This window comes from Podarcis raffonei, chromosome 9 (assembly GCF_027172205.1).
Source record: "Podarcis raffonei isolate rPodRaf1 chromosome 9, rPodRaf1.pri, whole genome shotgun sequence".
Lineage (NCBI taxonomy): Eukaryota > Metazoa > Chordata > Lepidosauria > Squamata > Lacertidae > Podarcis > Podarcis raffonei.
In genome coordinates, this window is record NC_070610.1 from 21,903,859 (window position 1) to 21,925,354 (window position 21,496).

The window sequence follows — 21,496 nt, forward strand, 5'->3', positions numbered from 1 at the left end:
GGTAACAAATGAGTTAAGAGTGGAACTCCAGGACGTGACCCAGTTTTTGGGTTTTTTTATAGTATAATGATTCACTGACTTCTTGGCTAGTTCTTATGAGACCCACGTCTTGGCTAGTTCTTCGGTGACCTATGTCAAGAGCTGGCTGCAGAAAGCAGAAAGCTAAACCACTTTGAAGACACAGATTTTCTAGCAAGCTCTGGCCTCTGGGAACTATTTTTGTGCATCTCACATCATTCCCAGTGGAGAAACAAACTGTGCGATGTCAGCTCAAAATTCACCCTTAAGGCAGCTTAGTGCCAGATCATCAAAGTACTTTAGGCTAATAGGAGCACTGAAAAGAACAAAGTTTGCTCTGCAATGTACATTCAATAGTGACTTAGCTGGAAACAAAAAAGTGCACTAACTAGGAGTCTAAAGGTAAAAGTAAAGGGACCCCTGACCATTAGGTCCAGTCGCGGACGACTCTGTAGTTGTGGTGCTCATCTTGCTTTACTGGCCGAGGGAGCCAGCGTACAGCTTCCGGGTCATGTGGCCAGCATGACTAAGCCGTTTCTGGCGAACCAGAGCAGCACACGGAAACACCGCTTACCTTCCCGCTGGAGCGGTACCTATTTATCTACTTGCACTTCATGCTTTCAAATTGCTAAGTTGGCAGGAGCAGGGACTGAGCAACAAGAGCTCACCCCGTCACGGGGATTCGAACCACAGACCTTCTGACTGGCAAGCCCTAGGCTCTGTGGTTCAACCCACAGCACCACCCGCGCCCCCAAACTAGGAGTCTAGTGTTAAATGGAAAAAAAGTCAGTTATATATTTGCATATCCCCATAATTTTTACTAAATATACATTTTTGATAAACTAAGGAGAGACAATTTTCAGTTCAAAAAAGAAATCCAACCAATCATTTTCAGAATGGAAGTCCCTAATCCAAGAGCACATTAGAATCAAAATAGTCACAAAACGTTCAAGAGAGAATGCTTTTCAGGAGTTGCCAACAGCTAGGGGAGGTGCCATGGACCTTGCCTCTCTACAGCACCACTGCTTCCACATACTGGGTAGGGCAGAACAATTTGGTGGGAAAAGGCGGGGCAGGCACACCAGCATAGCCAATCCAGTGCTCCCACAGTAACAATCTCGCTGCCACTTTCCCCAGTATTCAATGCTGCCCCTCCTGTCCTGAAGCCATTGACATTTTACATGTATCTTACTGATTAATTAAGTACTGTAAATATTTCGTTATAGATGGTGCTCAATGGTTAGGAACTGTGCAGAAACACCTACTGAAATTGGTATCAGCAGCAATCAGAGAGAATACTTTGAAGGTTTGAGGTTTAAGTCACATTTATTTACTGTAGGATTAATGTGACTTAAACGTCAAACCTTCAAAGTATTCTCTCCAATTATCAGAGAAGAAATATGGACATGTCACAGATTCTGGAAGCCCATCTTCGAAGAATGTAGTGAAATTTTGGAGTAATAATCTGTGAACTGCAATTGGCTTTAATTTCTGGTTTTAGAAATGTGCAATACAAGGAAGTGGTGACTTTCTGTGGGATCAGGGCACCAAACAAGTGGGCAAAAATGGAAGAAAAGGTCTTTCATTAAATGATTCGTAAGGATATGTGAGGCAAACCACTCTTACTAAAATGGGGTAAAATACCAGCAAAGCTGCACATTTTTAAATTGTTTTCATTTTAAGCAAGACTTTGTACCACATGATATGCCAATGCTTGGATTGTGTCGTTTGCCTTGGATCCAACTTCTATATTATTTGTAAGCCATCTTGTTACCACATGATTGTGTGCTCAGAATTTGAGGTGTGGGACAGGTCAGCATGTCTTGGGGGTCCCAATGGAGAGGCTCGCAGGCCAGAGGTTGCCCATCCCTATTGCAGAGGTATCAAAGATCATGGTGATGAGTGCCAAGTCCCTTGAGCGATCGCCTACGGACACAAATCGCAACTGACTGAAGTATTTATTAAAAGCCATGTCTGTCCATCATGATATATTTTCCTCCATGACCTTGGTTGCTGGAGGCTAAAAGGAGCAAAGAGGGCATTAAGCAGAACACAGTCAAGGGATTTATGGTGTCTATGGCAACCCCTTACATGATATATATATAAAGTGGATCCAAATTCAACACAACACTTTTTAGAGAAAAGGGAAAGAAGGCAAAATATAGAAGTTAAAGGGAATGCAAAATTGCAAACAGATGTAAGGCATTTTCAGAGGATAAATTTAAAATCTGACCTTCTGAACAAGGCTGTTGGGAGGTCATTCAAGAAAAGGGATGTTGTATTTGGGAAAGGGATAGGCAAGACGTCAAGTTAGACTAGCTGCAAAGCTCTTTCTAGATATGCTGAATGCACGTTAAATGCCTCTGAAGGTTTTATGGCTACAGTCAAATGGTGTTGGGTGTTCCAAGACATCATGTGTCCCTAAGTATATTTTATACTTGTTGAATGAACCTTGATTGTGGCTGTAGTTTTAAAAAGGCAGTAACTTGTTGTGTTACTGTGACAGGAGACTGCCAGTCATACAGCGGTTGCAAGGCAGTACAACAGCAATCTGGATAACATTGCTTACAGCCAGCCAACCTTGTTTGGAAAATAGGATTATACAATTGAGGATTCACACATCTGATTAAAACAAGCACAAAACTAGCGACTTAGACTTGTGTCTTCTCCAAGTGAGAACAATGCAGATTCCTGATTAAATTCTACTCCAGGAAGAAAAAACATTAGTGCCGAGCCAGAGGGGGCGTGGGGAGAAGCATAGCTGAGAGACAGTTGGGTGTCCAAGAGGAATAGTCATCCTGTCTTTTTCCTTAGATGACCCCAAGCTCGCATCACTAGACTAACAGCAGGAAGTTATGAGACTGAATAGATGGATGATGAGAATCCTCTAGCCCCAAGTGCTAATAAGTAGGACAAAGAGCACTCTATAAACAAGGTCAGACAGATCGCACCACAAATTATCTTTCTCTCGACTTGTAGAACTAAAGCACAGGAAACCAGAATCTGCCATTTAGAAAGGTTTCTGAGCTCTGAGGTACAGACAAGGGGTTGCTTCCACACTGTCACTGTTTTCAGGAGGGATTCTATCACCTATCAGCAAGTTCAGGATATGCAATTAAAGACGATTCAGCACTCTTATGCAACAAACGTGCTTCACCTGACACCTCCCCCCTCCAAATCAGTCTTTTTGCAATAAGGAAAGTGATGGGGATATGCACTGGAAAGTGTGCGATAACAATTGATTGAAATCCTTGTGCTTTTAATGAACAGTTTAGGAACACACTCAGGAAACTGCCTCCTATCAAGTCAAACCATGTATCTTTCTAGTTTATTAAACGTCATCTGTACCATACACTGAAAGCAGTATTACACCACTTTAAAGAGCCATGGCTTCCCTCAAACAATCCTGGCACCTGTATTTCATTAAGGGTCCCCCGAGCTTTTAGGATATCCCTATTCTCATCACAGAGCTACAATTCCCACAGTTCTACACCCTTAACAAACTACAATTTGCCATGAATCCTTTGGGGAAACCATTACTATTTAAAGTGGCAAAATGCCTAAAATCACAGAATCAAAGAATTGTAGAGTTCAAAGGGACCACAAGGGTCATCTAGTCCAATCCCCTATGATGCAGGAACTTTTTTTGCCCAACATTGGGCTCAAACCCACAACCCTAAGATTAAGAGTCTCATGCTCTACCAACTGGACTATCCCTTCTTTAAATGTATGGGATCCTAGTTTCATCTACAGACACACTGCCAGCACATCTCCAGAGTTTCAATGAAATTCCCAGCAACCCTACCTAAATGTCAGGGATTCGTCCTGGGACCTTTATAATGCAAAGCATGTACTGTACCACTGAGCTACAATCCTTGTGCAAGGACGCAACAATGCTCACACACAGAGAGACATAAGTAGCCAGCTGTTTATTTTAAAATAAATACATGAGAATGTTATACCGATTAATGAACTTGTCAAGACATGACACTCGGACATCCCTTTGGAAAGAAAATAAAATATTTGTGTCATGTCTAACTTTTACACAAGGAAACTGACACCAGAATTATATCAACATTTTAATATAGCCATGGATTAGTTTACTGTATTTTCACATCACAAAACCAGCCTGGAACTGGCACAACAGAAGAGCATATTGATTCAGTTTCCCAACATGAATCAACAATATAGTGAAGAATAACTTGTTGGTTTGATAGTCAGAGGACAAAGTTTATTTATTTTTATTTTTTTAAACTGAAGTGGCAACTACAAACCTTCCTCACCCTTGACAGCTATAATGCATGGTACGTGAGGCTACCCTTGAAGGCAGTTGCAATTAATGCAGAATGAAGCTGTCAGAATTCAGAGCAGCTCAGTAATCCGAAATCTTCCTATACTGCCCATGTACTAACTGGCCCTTCTCACTGTACTGGTGTTAAAGGAAACTCACTGTGTGGTGACATTAGATAGGGCTTTCTCTGTGATGGCATCTCACTTCTGGCACTCCCCTTTAATAAATGACTGGTGCTACACCATTCACTTTTAGGCACTAGTTAAATAGATGTTAGCGTTTTGTAGGGAGTTGACCTCATGTGGAGAGTCATAAATCAGTCTGTTGTATGTGTCCCATATTGTGCTATTATATATTATTATCTGCTGTTTTATGAGCTGCATGTAAATTTTATTATTACATTTTTAGTGTGGGGGGGTGTTCAATCCTGACCTGGGATCATTAATTGATGAAGGGTGTGCTAGACACCCAATGAATGAATGTTGTTGCTTAAGCAACATATTGTAAAGCGTGTCTACAAAAAATGTGATGTGTGAAGCATCTCTCACAGGATGCTTTACTGTGTACATAAATCTAAGATCTAACATTCTTCATGTAATATTATTCCCCGCAAAGTTATGCTATAAACATGCCCATGTCAGCTCTACACGTTACATGCTTCATAGTAGCCTGATGAGCTTTGAAGGGAACTTTAGAGTCAGTCCTGAATTCATATTGCACTAAGTAGCCCATGAAGACCCACAGGTTGAGCTAATCTCAGCCCATTCAAGTGGGAGACGAAAAGAAAAGAGAAAAGAACATTGAAGGCCTGAATATTTGTGATACAAATGTTGTTTCCCCCAGAAATAACCTAAATACTTTCAAAAAAACAGAAAAAGGACTCAGTAACATGGAAAAACTAGAACTTGAGGACAACTTGGACCACCCAGAATGCTGCATTAAACAAACAGATACAACATCAAATGAATGCCTGGTGCTATTATTACAACGCAGACGCTAGGGACTTATTTGGCATGTTCAGTGGAAATTAACTTAAATTGCTCTGCTGCCAATATATAGCTACAATGATATAAATGGAAGGAACAACACACTTTATGTGCCTGGAAAAAAAAAGTGATCTAAGTGCAGTGTCTTCTTCATATCTTTGGTATCAATCTGATCTTTAGCACCATTGGTTCCCCGCCCTTTAAGTTAGCACAAAGCATTTTCAAATCAGTTGGGGATCTGGTTTCATCCCCCATCCCCTTTTGCTGCCATTTATGGTGAAGCCTATTTCACTCATTAGATATTTCAGTTTTTAGCAGCTTCCCAGAGGATGTTCTTTCTAAACCACACTAATGGCTCATAATCATTTACAATCAATACTTGTTTCTTATAAGTAAAGTTGCTGGACCAGGGAAAGGCTGTAGCTCAGTGGTAGAACACACGCTTTGAATGCAGAGGGTCGCGGGTTCAAGTCTCAGCATCTCTAGATAGGGCTGAGAAGGACCTCTTTATTAAACTTTGGAGAACTGCTGCTAGTCATAAAAGACAATATCGTGCTTAATGGACCCATTCCATATATGACTACTCCCTATTTTCCAATGTCCTATGTTTTTTGGAGAGCTGATCTACAACATCAACAACATGAAGCAGTAGAAAAGGAGGCTGAGGCATTATTATTTCTCTCTCTCTCTCTCTCTCTCTCTCTCTCTCACTCACACACACACACACACACAGTAAATAACAACTGTGGGGAAACCTGATCTAGATTTGATCTATAGCACGGTGTGAAGCGTTAACCCTTTGGTCCACAATGGTCCTGATCCAGGTCAGTAGTCTTTCATGGTTGCCACTGGCAACGCAGACATCTGGGCAAAATGTGTTTTAGACTTCTTCTCCCTGTTGCAAACATCCTGTTGCAGCACTGCTTCCTTGGGCACCAAAGGGGAAAATGCTTCAGAAATCATGCCTGTCAGCCAACCAGTAAAAGCAGTAAGTGACGTGATTCAAAAAATAAGGAATGGGGCCTGTTACTTGGATGCATTGCTGCAATGTTTCATAAATATGCAGATGACACAGAACTCTATTTCTCTGTAACAACTGGGACAGGTGTGGTGCACCTGGAGTGGTGTTTGCATGCAGTGGCGGCTGGATGAGGATTAATAAACTGAAATTGAATCCTGGCACGATAAAGGCCTTGTGGGTTAGTGACTCTCAGGTCCAGGAATTAGGTCCTCCCTCTGAAGGAGCAGTTACATAGCCTGAGGGTGTTCCTGGATTCATAGTAGTCACTGGAATTTTTGGCAAGAAAAGAAGAATAAAGTGGAAGATGACATGAGTGGGACTATTGCCAAGCTTTTCTAAACAAACCTCAGGAGCTAGAAACTTGATTTCTTAAATGAAAGTCGAGGCACTTTGCTTGACAAAATAAACAGAAAACAGAAAATTGTGTGCTTGCCCAACCAGCCAGCACACACAACCCTGTCTAAAATGACTATATCAAAGCTGTTTCCCATTCATAATCACTTTGAAAAAAGAACAAAATCCTCCATTTTCTGAGTGCTCTCAAGACTGTGTTGACTAGCTATAGGCACATAATTCTTTTTTCTCAGAAATATTGGAATAAATGCGATAAATGAAACCTTTTTTGTTTAAGATACAAAAAGAAGTAAAAATACAGGATCAGTGTTTCAGGGGTTTTTTAAGCAGGATCAAATATCCCATTTCCTGTCTGGGAGTCAGAGGCCTAGTGATGTAAGACCAAAGAACAAGAAGCCATTATTTTGAGTCGATGGCTAATAATATGCCATCAGCATTTGCAAAACAACCCTTCAGCGCCATACATCATTCCACATCCATTCAGTCAAAAGGAATTCATTTAACTTCAGCATTCTCCTACGATTCAACGCTACCTTGATCTCATTCCTGTAGAGAAACTACATCATATTCTGAGCCCTTTTTGTGTGTGCTGCAATCCTATTTTTCACCTGCCTGGAGAAGATCAATACGGTAGGGTCTCTTCCACCACCACCACGACCCGACCCGTCAGCAGACACGGCCAGGCAGAGGCCTCCAATTTAATTTCAAAAAAGTGAAAAAGCAGACTGAAAAGGGAGGGGGGTTGAAGGGGGAAGACACATTCCCCCCTGCTTTCAGGGATGGTTGCTGCATTATGGACGAGTTAAAAAAAGCAGTTATATTCTAGACAGTCTGCTGAATATTCTGAGCCTAATACAAGGTCTGCTTTAAACAGCCATGGCATTAAAAATTATGAAAACCCAGGAAATGGTGAAATAGTTTTAAATAAATAAATAAATCACTTTTTATCTATTTATGGGAGGTGTGTGTGTGTGTGTGTGTGTGTGTGTGTAAATGCACCACAGCCTCGCCCACCCAAGGGAGAAATAAAGGGCGCTTTCAATGATGCAAAAGGCGAGCATCCATCTCTCTCTTCCCGGTACTCACCTTGGGCATTCGGATGTGCTCCATGGCGACAGGATCCCTGGGGTTTCTCTCTCACACAACACGCCTCGCAACAGCCGAGGGGGTCACGGGGCCCTATGAAGACTTAAGCGCCGTTACCTCAACACAGAGGAAAACTGGGAGGGGGGAAGGGATGGCTGGAAAGCGGTTCCCAGAGAAGGTGCCTCTGTTTCCGATGCCGCCAGGTCAGCTCTTGGCTCCGCCTCCTACAGCGGCTGCCATGCCGCTCGTTTCGGCTTCCGAGGCGCACAGGAGCCCGAGGCTTCCCGGCTGGAGGGAGGCCACCAGGCCCTAAAGGCTGCCGGGTTCCCGTTGGCCCCCATCTCCAGCCAAAGCACAAGCGCCTCCCGTCAGGTGCTGCCCTCGTGGTTCTCGGAAGGCCGCGAAGGAAAGGCCTCCGTTTGGTGAAACGTTTTCCCACAACTCATTGTGGCCTGTTTCTTCTTCAGAAACGCAAGCGGCTGTATCTATTATTATTATTATTATTATTATTATTATTATTATTATTATGACAAAGTAATAATGATAAATAAATAAATAATGCACACCTCAACCCCCTCCACGAAATCCTTCCTTCGTAACTATCCAACCTGCCAAAAACTCCAACGCCTTTTTTGCGATGGTTTTACCCCCTTCGGTAAAACCAAATGTAAAAAGCCTGCAAATACATTTGGTCGTTTGACAATTGTCAATTTCAAAATCTGAAAAACTAAATAATTTTTTTAAAGTATTCTACAAATACTTTCCATGTTTCCTTAAAATCACTTCTCCCGCATATTCCCCATCTTAATAGCATGTCAGTTTATAATCAGTAGCTATATCCCACACCTCTTTGTACCAGTCTTCCATTTTATGTTTTGCGACTACATCTTAAATCTGCTCTCTCTCAAAGGAAGAGCTTCACCTGTTAAGTTGTGAAAACACGGCACCAAAACCCAGGCCATAAGCGTAACCAGGATTTTTGTTTGGAGGGAGGGCAGAACCTCAGGTTTTTATTGATTTTTATTGATTTTTACTGCCCCCCATAACCCAGGCTGGAGCAAAAGTTAAGAATCCTGCCGCTTTTAGAGTGACCAGATGCAAAGGGGGCAGCTTTTCTCTTGCCTGCATGTTAACAAGCTGCCCCTGTGAAAACCACCTCCTCTTCTGTGTTACTGATAGTCGTTACAAGTAAATTCCTAAGATTGCTGTCTGTGTGTTATTTCAGATCTCTCAAAGCGCAACTGCAGGTGTCTGAAATGTACAAAGGGAAAAGAATGGTGTGTATGTGTTAAAGTTCGCTACATGCAGCAGTTTCAATATGTCTCAGTATCTCATGTTGTTTTTATGTAATGAACTAGTCAGGGAGAGTTTTCTGCAGGGGGTAGGGTAATCTAAAGGCACAAAAACAATGCAGAAAACATTTCCTCTGTCATTGGAAATGGTGTTCTTTCGTTTGCGTTTTCACTACAGTTAACCATAACCGATGCTGGTTGATAATCTGACATTTTCAGTTTTCATAGTTCCGCAGTTCAACACATTTTCTTTATGTTTTTCAATTACTTCAAATAAAAAACTTTTCAGCAGAATCCCCTTTGATTTAAATGGAAGCACAATTAATCCAGCTGCAATTTTTATAAAAAGCCTTGGCAATTCTAAGAACTGCAGCTAACATAGGATAGTTGACATAGCAGTTTCTGGCTATGAAGCAAGGATTTCTTGCAACCACAAAGTGGTTTATTCTAACACTAGATCTTATACTTTGGTGGTATTAGTATGAAACTACATACTGTAGCTAATCCCCCCTCAAAACCCAAAGATTCTATTTTTTTTATGGTTTATCCCTTTAAACCCTAATCTACAAGTGTAACCAAACTATAAGCACATGGAGCTGAATTTGCTTTCACTCTTCCATAAAACATAACTTTAATCTGCAGAGTCAATCAACAGTTCAAAAAGGTGTCTGAGACTACTTAATGTTTTAAGACATTCCCCAGAATTACTAACTTTTAATAAATTGTTCAATAGTGCTCCAAATGAGATTTTTCTATATTATGAATTATATTTACACTCTTGTCTCCTTCTCCTCCCTCTGCCGCTTTCCTGTTGTTGTCCTTAGATTGTAATGGTAAACTCCTTGGAGACAGGAAGCTTGCATATGGAACTTTAAGTCACACTGCTGGCAGTGAATAAATATTAACAACAACAATTTAATCCTTTAGTATTTCACCCTGATTCTCCTGGAAAACGTTTGACTTCATAAAAAGCAAGCTAATGAAAAGTTGCCCTTTTAATTATTTCCAAACCTTATAACTGCTGAACAACTGTTGCACAAATTGCAACGTGACAACGCTGAACGCATGACACTTGTTTAATAGTAAAAGGAGTTAACTGGCTTTCAGTTCAACATGACTACTGGCCTGGCTTTTTTCTTCTTTTTTTTTCAATATCCCTCAGAGCTGCCAAGTGTTCCAGAGGACTAAAAGGCAACATGCCAGAGCTCTGCAGGGGAAGTGTGCAAGAGGATAAGTACAGGACACTTGTCTAGGTACAAAGCATTCATCCTGACTACTCTGCTACCAGAAATTGCGGCTTCCCAGATGTTGTTGGAGTAACTCCTATAATCATGTACCATTGGCTATGTTGAGGGGAGCTGATGGTAGCTGGAAACCAACAGCATCTGTGGAAGGCCACAGGTTTCCTAACCCATATTTTAAGACCTAAACATCTGGAACCCATGGTACTTGAGACCTCTCATATTTGCCTGCCCAGCAATTCAGATCTTCTTTAGAAACCCTGCTCAGTGTGCCCACAGATAATGTGCCACTGTCAACCTGTAATACTTTGGATTTAAATTGGTTCTAGTGTTTATGTCTTTTTAAAAATCTGGTTGTTGTTTGCTAGTTAGTGGCTCAGTCAGTACAGCGTGAGACTCTTAATCTCAGGGTTGCGGGTTCAAGCCCTAGAATGCAAAAGATTCCTGCATTCCAGTTCTGTAATTCTATGAAAGAGACCCTTGGATCCTAAGGGATGAAGAGTGGTCTAGAAATACAGTCAGTCAGTCGATCAAAATAAATAAGTGACAATACTGAGCAGCAGCATCTTCGTTGTGAAGTTTCAGCTTTAGAACTCTCTTCGCTTTTCGGTTAAGCAGGCCCACATCCTCACTACTTTTAGGTGACCTTTTAAACTCTCTCTAGCATTTAATGAAAATTGATTTTGCTGTTGTTGCAGACTGAGGCTGCGGTCCTAAACACATTTAGTAAGGAATAATGAGCCCAACTGTACACAGCAGGACTCACTTCTGAATAAACACAGATGTATCTAGCAAGCATTGTCCCACACTTTCCAGTGCATTTTCGCATCACTTTCCTTATTGGAAGGAGTTTTGGGGGAAGCAGTTACAAATCAGCTTTAAAGAGTTACAAATCAGCTTTAATTGTGCAGCCTTAATTTGCCAATATGGAATTGACTCCCACTCAAAAATAGTGACAGTCTGGGATTCCTCTTTGACTGAAAGGCAAACTTGAACTATTTTAATAAATAATGGATAGATAATTACACAACTGAGACTTGATCTGTCCTTTGAGGGAGCCCTGGGGATTGGTTCTATGAGGAGGTCTAAGGATTTCTGACAAAATTCCAAACTGAACTTTTTCAAGATACTTCTTGGGAAGCTATGGCAGTTCCACCAATGCAAAAATAATATGGAGCAGTAGTCAATTAAGTTTTACTCAAAGTAGATCCATTGAAATTAACGGGCCTAACTTAGTCATGTTCATTAATTTCAGTAGATCTTTGCTGAGTAAAACTTAGTTGAATACTAACCATAGATTTTTAGTGTAGGCATTCTTTCAGATGAAGGCCATAAGTGGATCTAAGATTTATTTATATGTTTATCCTGCCCTTTCTTCAAGGCATCATAGATGGTTTCCTCTCACACACACATTTTGTCCACAACAGCCTGAATGTGGCTGAAAGGTAGCGACCAGCCTAAGTCAAATGACTGATATGCTTGCTTTATTGGATCTGTTTCCAGGCTCAAGCTCAGCAGCTTCCAAGAAATGTGACTTTGTAGATCACGTTTCTTTGATGTTTCTTCGTCATGGTGCACTTGACTTGAGTACAAAAACTTTTCCCCTAGTTGGGTCTATCTAAAAGTGGCACATGATACATTGATCTGGAGGTAAGGTGTTTTGTTTTTTTCTCATTTCATGTAGGTCAGTTTTTCGCAAAACGTGCAACCTTTAACTCTGCTACACGGTGTTTAGTTTAACATTTAACATGCACTTTCAGAATTATTCATTGCTGTTTTCACCATGGTTAAAAGAAAAAGAAAGTGAAATGAAGGAAACCAGTTGACACCAAAATGGAAAACTGTTCCTATCTCTGCGACAGAAAACTGTCATTATGTTTGGCTAAATTAATAATATTGTTGCATTCGACAAGATTCCAGAGTAAATGGGAATTTTATGGCAATAATTGATTCTTAATTGTTTGTGCTAGGTGTACGTGGCCCTTTAGCAAATTACTCTGTAGTCGTATTCTGCAGTATTTTATTATACTGGAATAATATTTATTTCTGACGTATTTTAGATTATTGTTTTAATGATTGATTGCCACCCTGTGCTCTAGAAGAAAGGATGGGGTAAAAAAGAAAAAGAGCCTTCCCAACTTTAAATATGATTGGCAAAGTGCTAGAGAATGAGAGCTATTTCTCAGTATTTATCTACTTTCTTATTGCATTTCTGCAAGGAGCTCAAGGTGGTGTACATTGTTCTTGCCCTCCTCATTTAATTCCCACAACAGCACTGTGAGGTCGATGATGATGATGATGATGATGATGATAATAAATATTTATACCCTGCCCATTAGAGGCAGTGACTGGTCCAGGGTCACCCAATGAGCTTCATGACTGCGTGATTTGAAGCCCAGGCTTCCAAGTCCTAGTCCGAAACTCTAACCACTATGCCACACTGGTATTAAAGAAGTTAATTGACTACCAGTTAGTTTTCTAGCCCAATTCAGAGTGCTATTTTTGACCAATAAAGACTTAGGCATCTCTTGACCCCAGTACCTCAGGGACAGCTTCTCCACATATGAATTGAAGCAGACCCTGCAATCAAGCCTTTCTTCATGTGCCTCATCCCCAGGAATCCCAGTGAGTGGCAACACAAAAACAGGCCTTTTCAGTGGTAGCTCCCCATTTGTGGAATGCTTTCCCTGGGGAGGCTTACCTGGCACCATTGTTTGATATCTTCAGGCACCAGATGTAAGCAGATTGAAATGCTACATTAAAAAAACATGTTGTTTAGGGTTGCCATGTTTCAAACAGTGAAAATCGGGACAGAAAAGTTTTTTGGGCAAAGTTTTTGAGCTTTTTTTAGCTCAAAAACTTACTGTTTTTGAACTGTTTTAATGAAACGGCACTGCCAACATGGGCTGCCAAATTTTTCCAGACATTTGACCGATTTCCACTCAGACGCTGCTGCCAAATTCTGTACAGTGATACCTCTGGTTACATACTTAATTTGTTCCAGAGGTCCATTCTTAACCTGAAACTGTTCTTAACCTGAAGCACCACTTTAGCTAATGGGGCCTCCGACTGCCGCCGCGCGATTTCTATTCTCATCCTGAAGCAAAGTTCTTAACCCGAGGTATAATTTCTGGGGTAGCGGAGTCTGTAACCTGAAGCGTATGTAACCTAAAGCGTATGTAACCCAAGGTACCACTGTATTCAGGATGTATGGCAACCCATTGTTAATAGTAGGGTTATAGAAATTAATGAATGCTAGGATTTTGGTTATTTGTAGTATGAAGGGAGAATGCAAGCTGCAAAGGAATTCCTGGACTGGCTTATGCCAACCAGCCTGGCTGGCTGGGGGAAGAGCAGGCCTGTTTGTTGTTGATGTTGTTGTTTAGTCGTGTCCGACTACATCAGGCATTCCTGTCTTCCACTGCCTCCTGCAGTTTGGTCAAACTCATGTTACCGTAGTTACTTCAAGAACAGGCCTGTTAACAGCAGGCCTGTTAGCATTACAAAAAGGTCTTGATGTGCCACAGAAGGATCCTTTGGCCTGGGGAGTCAGATGTCACAAAGGTTGCTGGGGTAACTATTTTTGAGGGGACAGGAAAAGGGGAGTGTTGAAGCAGGGGCTTCTGGGCAAAAGGAGGAGGAAGTAAGGTTGAGATCCATCTTGGCAGGGAAGGAGAAAAGGTTGTCTGCAATGCTGTAGGCCATGCTGTAAGATCTGGACTCCCTCCGTGCAGACTGAAGGTTTAAATAGGTGAAGAAACCATATTTCTTAAAGCATGACAGTCTCTGCCATGTCTTCTATTATCCAAAGGAATGTTGTTGTTGTTTAGTCGTTTAGTCGTGTTCAACTCTTCGTGACCCCATGGACCAGAGCACGCCAGGCACTTCTGTCTTCCGCTGTCTCCCGCAGTTTGGTCAGACTCATGTTTGTAGCTTCGAGAACACTGTCCAACCATCTTGTCCTCTGTCGTCCCCTTCTCCTTGTGCCCTCAATCTTTCCCAACATCAGGGTCTTTTCCAGGGAGTCTTCTCTTCTCATGAGGTGGCCAAAGTATTGGAGCCTCAGCTTCACGATCTGTCCTTCCAGTGAGCACTCAGGGCTAATTTCCTTAAGAATGGATGCGTTTGATCTTCTTGCAGTCCATGGGACTCTCAAGAGTCTCCTCCAGCACCATAATTCAAAAGCATCAATTCTTCGGCGATCAGCCTTCTTTATGGTCCAGCTCTCACTTCCATACATCACTACTGGGAAAACCATGGCTTTAACTATACGGACCTTTGTTGGCAAGGTGATGTCTCTGCTTTTTAAGATGCTGTCTAGGTTTGCCATCGCCTTTCTCCCAAGGAGCAGGCGTCTTTTAATTTCATGACTGCTGTCACCATCTGCAGTAATCATGGAGCCCAAGAAAGTAAAATCTCTCACTGCCTCCATTTCTTCCCCTTCTATTTGCCAGGAGGTGATGGGACCAGTGGCCATGATCTTCGTTTTTTTTGATGTTGAGCTTCAGACCATATTTTGCGATCTCCTCTTTCACCCTCATTAAAAGGCAAATGTCAAGGAAGCCAACTTTTCAATAACAAATATATGTTATTTTAGATAAATCCTGAAAACCTGGTCTCAGCAATATTACATATGGTGGGGAATGATTCACAGGAACTTCTTTGCGGGGTTTGGAAGGCAAAGCTTCAAAGAACAACAAAAATTCAAGAACTGTAACAACTGCTTAGGATGAAGACCCTCATACAACCATCTCAAGACACTAAGCATAGTTTTTCAGGGCTGTTGATCAAAGTCATGTATGTGACTTCCTGCCTGTGGTGAGCTAACACATGTGGAAAAGAAGGCTACTTTTAGTCCTGAAGTCTGTGTCCTGATGTCAATAGTGGAAGTGTTATGCTTCTGGTTTCCAGTTGCAAAGAAACATGAGCAGGATACTGCCATTGCTATCTAGAAGGACTGTAGCTCATTGGCACTAGCACCTGGTTTTCACACAGAAGGTCCTAGGTTGAGTCCCTGACATCTCCAGATAGGGCTGAGACAGACTTTTGCCTGAAACCCTGAAGAACTTTTGCCAGTTAGTGTAGACCAGGATTTCTCCCAGACTTGAGTCTCCAGCTATTTTTGGACTACAGTTCCCATCATCCTTGACCACTTGTCCTGCTAGCTAAGGATGATGTGCGTTGTAGTCCAAAAACAGCTGGAGACCCAGGTTTGGGAAACCTGGTGTAGACAATGCTGAGCAAGAGGGACCCAATGGTCTGTCTCAGAATAAGATAGCTTCCTATTGTGCTCAGGTCCTGCTTATGGAGGAAGTATTATCATTGTTCAATTGCACATACTTCCTGAGTTTCAACTCTTAGAAGAAAGGGTTTTTCCCCCTTCCAATTATAAACCAGCAAGAATGTTCAGGCAAAGTTAAAAATAAATAAATTCCACAGCATTCTCGCTAATCTTTTCTGTCATGGAAGTTGGCAGGCCAAACAGCACATCACAGGGGAAGAAATGTGTCATGTCACAATGTTTCATTAAAAGTACATGGGAAAACCCTTCATACAGAGTCAGGATAAAAATAGGAAGCCTTTGAGTTGGAGTGCATGCTTGTATAATTTTAACTCATAACTAATTCTTGCTTTGTGTTGCCCTCTTTACTTCTGAGTGATACTGGGGAAAATAACTCTTGGGAGTGTTGCATACATGTGATACTTCCACATGCCTACGTATGTTGAATACATACATCTCTTGGGCAATACACAAACACACACATACACACACACGTAAATGTCTTAGTTTCCCACAAATATGTGAAACTTCACTTTCAGTGTTGTCTTCTTGGAAACATCCAGTTACGAGCCCCAATATGGTTTCTCTCAGAACCTTTCTTCTGCAAGGAACTCTGTGTATGCTCTGATACCCGACTGCTCAAGCAGGGATCTGTCTCAAGCAATGGCCTCGGCAGTACAGTTTCTGACCCAAGGTGAAACTTCAGGTTTGGACAAACAGCAAGATGAGATAAAGGTCTGAGTTGAGGCTTGGCACCCTGGACAGCTCCAGGCAGTGATCAGTTTAGCAACTCAAGAAGAGTAGAGCTTGAATGTTGTTTTGGGAGAGGTCAACGGCAGACTGAGCCTTAAATAGTTGGTACAGGTCTAGCTCTGCCTTCCATGGGAGCAACCTCGTCTATTAAAGGGGCCCAACCTGCTTTAGCAGCTGAGTCCAACAAAGCAGGGGAGAGTATGGTTCTGAGCTGCGGGCTACTCCACATAACCTGTCACATCCCCCAAAATCCCAGGATTATTACCTCTAACTCACTAAGTTAGATTCATTTCATTCATTTTATCTACTGATGTATTTTGATATTTTATCTTTTGTTATATATTGCCCTGGGCTCCATTTGTAGGAAGGCTGATTGATAAATGCAATAAACAAACACTGATGTCTCCAGTAGTAAATTGCCAGAAACATGGCTGTGCTCAGAAAAAGGGAGGAATCATATGTGCATGCTATGTTTTCCTTCCTTGATACAGGTTCCATCATTGTTCAGGTTGTGTGACAGGGACAGGGAGATCAAGACCACATCTGTACTAAAAGGTTTTAAGCAGTATCATACCACTTTACGCAGCCATGGCTTCCCTCTAAGAATCATGGGAACTGTAGTTTGTTAAAGGTGCTTAGAATTGCTGGGAGACTCCTATTTCCCTCAAAAAGCTACAATTCCCAGAGTTCCTGGGAAGAAGGATTGATTAGAAAAACACTCTGGGAATTGTAATTCTGTGACTGGAATAGGGGATCCCCTAACAACTCTCAGCATCCTTGACAAACTACATTTCCCAGGATTCCTTGGTGGAAGCCATGGCTGTTTAAAGTGGTAAGATACTGTTTGGAAAGTGGCGGAGGAACCCTCTCCGGCACCCAGGGTGGGATGCCAAGGGGCGGAGCGAACCGCCCAGCGGCGTATGCATGACATCCGTATGGACTGCGCACGCGTGGCAGCCTGTACGGTCGCCATGTGAGAGGCAGCCCGTACGGATGCCCGTACAGACGGCACGCGAGAGCAGCAGTCCATACTAGCTGTGTGCGCGCCCTCAGCCGTTCTACAGCTGGGGGGGCAGCGGGCCATCTTGTCACCCCCCCCCCCGCAGAGTGGTGCCCGGGGCAGACCCCCCTCTGCCGCCCTGCCATACGCCCCTGAGTATAGTGCAGATGAGTTACAATCCACCATTTTAAAGTTTATTCTGCCAGGTACTCTTGATACCACTTTTCACTGATGAAATTGCACATCAAGACTGGTACGGAAGGAGATAAAACAGAAGTTTGAAACATCTAATTAGTCAAACTATAGGACATAAAGGGCTCTGCATTTCTGAAGGGATGTGAATTGTCTAAGCTGCATACCAGTGCTCTAAATTAGAAATAGTATTTGCTAACACCTTTGGTTTGACATGTAATTTTCAGCAGTTCATTTTCCTTCATAGCAAAGCCATGATGCTGTGAGGCATTGCTGCTCAGCAAATCTATGTTGGGAGTGAGCTTTGAACCTAGATCAAACTATTTTAATTTCAGTAGCTGTCTCCTTCCCACTATATCTCTAAAATTTTGGTTAACATTAAAGGAAAATTAATTGTTTCTCTGCATTCAAACATGTATGGAATGATTAGTTATGTGATTTTCCCCCCATCCATCTTCAACTTCCTTTTCTTCTTGGCTGAAGAAGTGGAGTACTTTTGGGAGTAAAGATTGAAATTTTCTCACTTGTTCTGTGTAAGGTTCTCTCTTTCTTTTGCCTATGATCTTTGATTAATCAGCTGTATTCTTGGAAATCGCAAGTGCTTCTCTGTATTTAGAAGATTAACACTCCTTCATCAGCCCATTTGAGTAGATGTGGCTGACAGAACTTTTAAGAAGTTAGCATGGCGCTCTTAACACCAGTGGGTGATGCCAAGATAAGCAGTCCCAAACCGTCTAGGAGAATCACAAGGCTTGCTGGGGTCAGCCAAGAATTATTCTAACCCTCTTACAATGACAGTCAATTTTAATTCCAAAAATGTGACATGTGGGGCCTGATTTTACCTCTTTCCCCCAGGGGTTTCTAAAATAATTCCATTTACTTAGGATTCCTGCCACTGAAGTGATTTTATTTCATTTTTAAATGTCCTGTTCATAATACGGTTACAAAACTCAGTGCCTGCCCCTCTCTCTGCCAAGCAGTGGCAAGAGCGTGAGGGGTAACAGGCACACATACAGGGTCTTTATTCCTTTGGATCTTAATTCCGGCAAAGCCTACTTTGTTTGAACTCTACTTTGTTAACTTTCTTGACTTTTCGGGACGTTGTTCTAAGGGAACTGAATGCAATCCACTTACCTGTAAAAAAGAAAAAGACAGTGTTTGGACACAATTTATATTCTCTGTATTCTATTTCTGTTACTTGCCCTGTAAAAGTTAGCCCTTAGATGTTAATTTTACTTGCAACATGAAAAATAATTATATATTGTATCTTACCTGTGTTTTTATGATCTACATTTAAAACAATAAATTAAAACAAACTCAAAACAACAGCAGAAGCATCAGTGAAAGACCAAGGCTAAACCTTGCATGAAATATGCACATTACTCTTCCTAAGTAACTTCTCCCCCAATATGGACATCATTGTTGCTGAATTTACCATCTCTGGGATGGTACAGCTGCCGCATCACCACAAAAACTCTGGGAAAGCCAATAACTTAAACAATGGTTTTAAAGAAAAGAGGAGGGAAATACTTCTTTTGGGAGGAATAAAGAATAACAGAATGAGGCGGGGAGGGGAGGGGAGGAGGAAGAGCACACTCAGTTTAAGATTGGAAAAATAGCAAATGTGTCTGTTCTTTTGCTCTTCAAAATATGGCAATTTTACCTTGAGGTATGATCACAGCATGTGGCTGGCAGCTGGCACAGAAGATGGGAAAGTTGAAATCCCCTAGCAATTCACTTCACGGCATGGACCTCATTGGTTTTGTTTATTTTGGTTGAATTATTCTGACTGCAGGATTGCAGGAGGTACACTCTAGGAGGCTAAGGAAGGCAAGGACCCACATCCCAGGTGGGGCTCATTAGCTTGGGAAGGAGGTATGTGATTCCTCAGTTGAAGTAGGCTCAGGATGGGTCACATGCCTCATCAAGCCCAGATGCTGCAATGAACATGCAATGTATAAAAGGAATGGTGTCCTGGCCAGGCTGGCCAGATTGATTATATACTGTATCTTGATAACTGATGTTGCCATTTTCCCACTGCCATTAGAAACCTTCAGCATTCAGATGACTTGCCTCAGGGATAATTCTTAAAGAACATGTTCTTCATTTTTAGTGCAGTGAGTTTCTCACTCTGACCTTCTGTTGGCTGGGATAGACCTTCCTTCGGGACTTGGCCAACTCGCTTCCTGATATTCTTAACAAATGTCAAACTTTGTTTGAAAAGAGCATTAAACTATATATTTATACACTCTTCTCTAAGGGCACCAAGGCTGCTTGGCTGATATGGGTATCTTTTCCTGTGGGAATCGCTCCTTCAAATCTCAGCTTTTCTTTGCAATAGTAAAAAACCAAAAAAGCCCAACAACAACAAAACTGTCACGATCTGATCTTGCTAATGCCTCATAACTTCTCCAACACAGATGTGCTCAATTGTCAGCTGGGATAAATGTTTGACATGGACAATGACTGTCATATTAATTTCCCACCAAAGGTGAAGAGGTACAAGATGGGAGAAATGGGAAGATTCTGCAAAGATGGCCTCTGTATCTATGTGCTCCTCCATCTTTTTTTTTTTAAGGAAGCCTATCTAATAGAATACTAATAACAAAACAACAACAGTAACAACAAAAGTAAACGATAACAATGTGGTTGAATGTAAAGAAACAGTAAGTTGAATAGAACTATGGTGGCCAATCTTTTTGGCAAGGATAACAGTTGTTATTGGCATCTATCTGTCTTGAGAGACAATGGAGCGCACCTCTGCGGGTGAAGTCAAACTGCTGTGTTAGCAGTGACAAAGTGACCTCCCTGGGGTGCTAGCCTGGGCAGTATGTACGGAGGTCCTGGGCTGCCCAAACGACAAGACCCGCCAGCCCCAGCCTCACTGATGTGGTCCAAAGGAAAGCAGAATAATACATCTGGCACCAGCTTGGTTGCATGACTTGCTGAAAGGAGGCATACAAAGGTACCATCCAACCAACTTAGGTCCCATCTCTGACCAAGGCAATCCAGGCCATATAGTGTCACAAAGAGAGGGAAGTTGCAGAAGAGATGGATTCCAATGACTCATTTAGACAAGAGAAACACTCAGGTGAAAGCATGCATCTATTGATATCTAACCTCATGTTTTAGACCAGCCATCTCCAATCTGAAGTCCTTCATTTGCTCCAGACTGCAGCTACCATCAGCCCTAGCCAGCACAGCTAAAATATCTGATGGGCACAAGATTGAGGGAGGCTGAACTATAAACTATTGCGGGAGAGATGGCAAATATGAGTACATCATCATCTGTTTTTGACCTATCATCACTTCTTGCTTCATCATCTCAGCCCACATTTGCCCTCTACACAGAAGCATTCATTCAGACAGCATTGCTATTTGGATCAAATGAAAAGCTCCTTCTTAAACACTGTTCTAAACCAGCAGAAAGCTAGCAGAGTTTGATTGCAGGAAGCAGATGCAGCAACAAAGCCATTGATTGAAACCCACAAATACACAAAATTATACCTTCTACCTAGATGGGTCTATGCAGCTTCACTGGCAATGACATTGCATTGAGCTATGTTTAAAAATACCTAATTGCTCAATGTGCTACATATGTGTTGCTACTGTTTGCTCTGTCTCTGGCGAGATGATTGCCCCTTTCCTGTTACCCTACCCCCTCATAAACCTCCTTTTTTCATTCCCAAGGGTATGGTACTTTAAATTGGAAACCACATGGTCTATTGCAAGTCTATCTGCAATAAACCATGCATTTCTTGTTCTCTTTCTCTGGGAAGGAGTGACTTGTACATTTTGAATAGGAAAAAAATAAACACCTACATCAGGGTGGGCTCTGGGGAGGGATCCAAATTTCAGATACACCAACACTTGATACTGTGGGAAAATTATTAGGGTGGTCTACAACTGTGGGAAAATTAATGGGTGGTTTTTTAGGGACGCGGGTGGCGCTGTGGGTAAAAGCCTCAGCGCCTAGGACTT

The 21,496-nt window shown here is 41.9% G+C and overlaps 2 protein-coding genes across 3 annotated transcripts in view; one reads left to right on the top strand and one right to left on the bottom strand.

Annotated features, from left to right (window-relative positions):
- The window catches only part of MTMR7 (myotubularin related protein 7), a 37,388-nt gene extending 29,526 nt beyond the window's left edge, over positions 1-7,862 (bottom strand). Inside the window, exon 1 of the mRNA XM_053404478.1 lies at positions 7,757-7,862. Within this exon, the coding sequence (XP_053260453.1) occupies positions 7,757-7,780 (24 nt within the window). The 5' untranslated portion in view covers positions 7,781-7,862. The remainder of the gene's footprint in view (positions 1-7,756) is intronic.
- Positions 7,863-8,021: 159 nt separating this feature from the next.
- SLC7A2 (solute carrier family 7 member 2) overlaps positions 8,022-21,496 on the top strand; it is a 69,359-nt gene continuing 55,884 nt past the window's right edge. The window contains exons 1-3 of one of the 2 annotated variants that reach the window (XM_053404476.1): positions 8,022-8,128; positions 8,982-9,033; positions 11,793-11,939. The gene's annotated coding sequence lies outside the window, so the exon portion shown is untranslated. The other variant, XM_053404475.1, reaches the window with a different exon arrangement.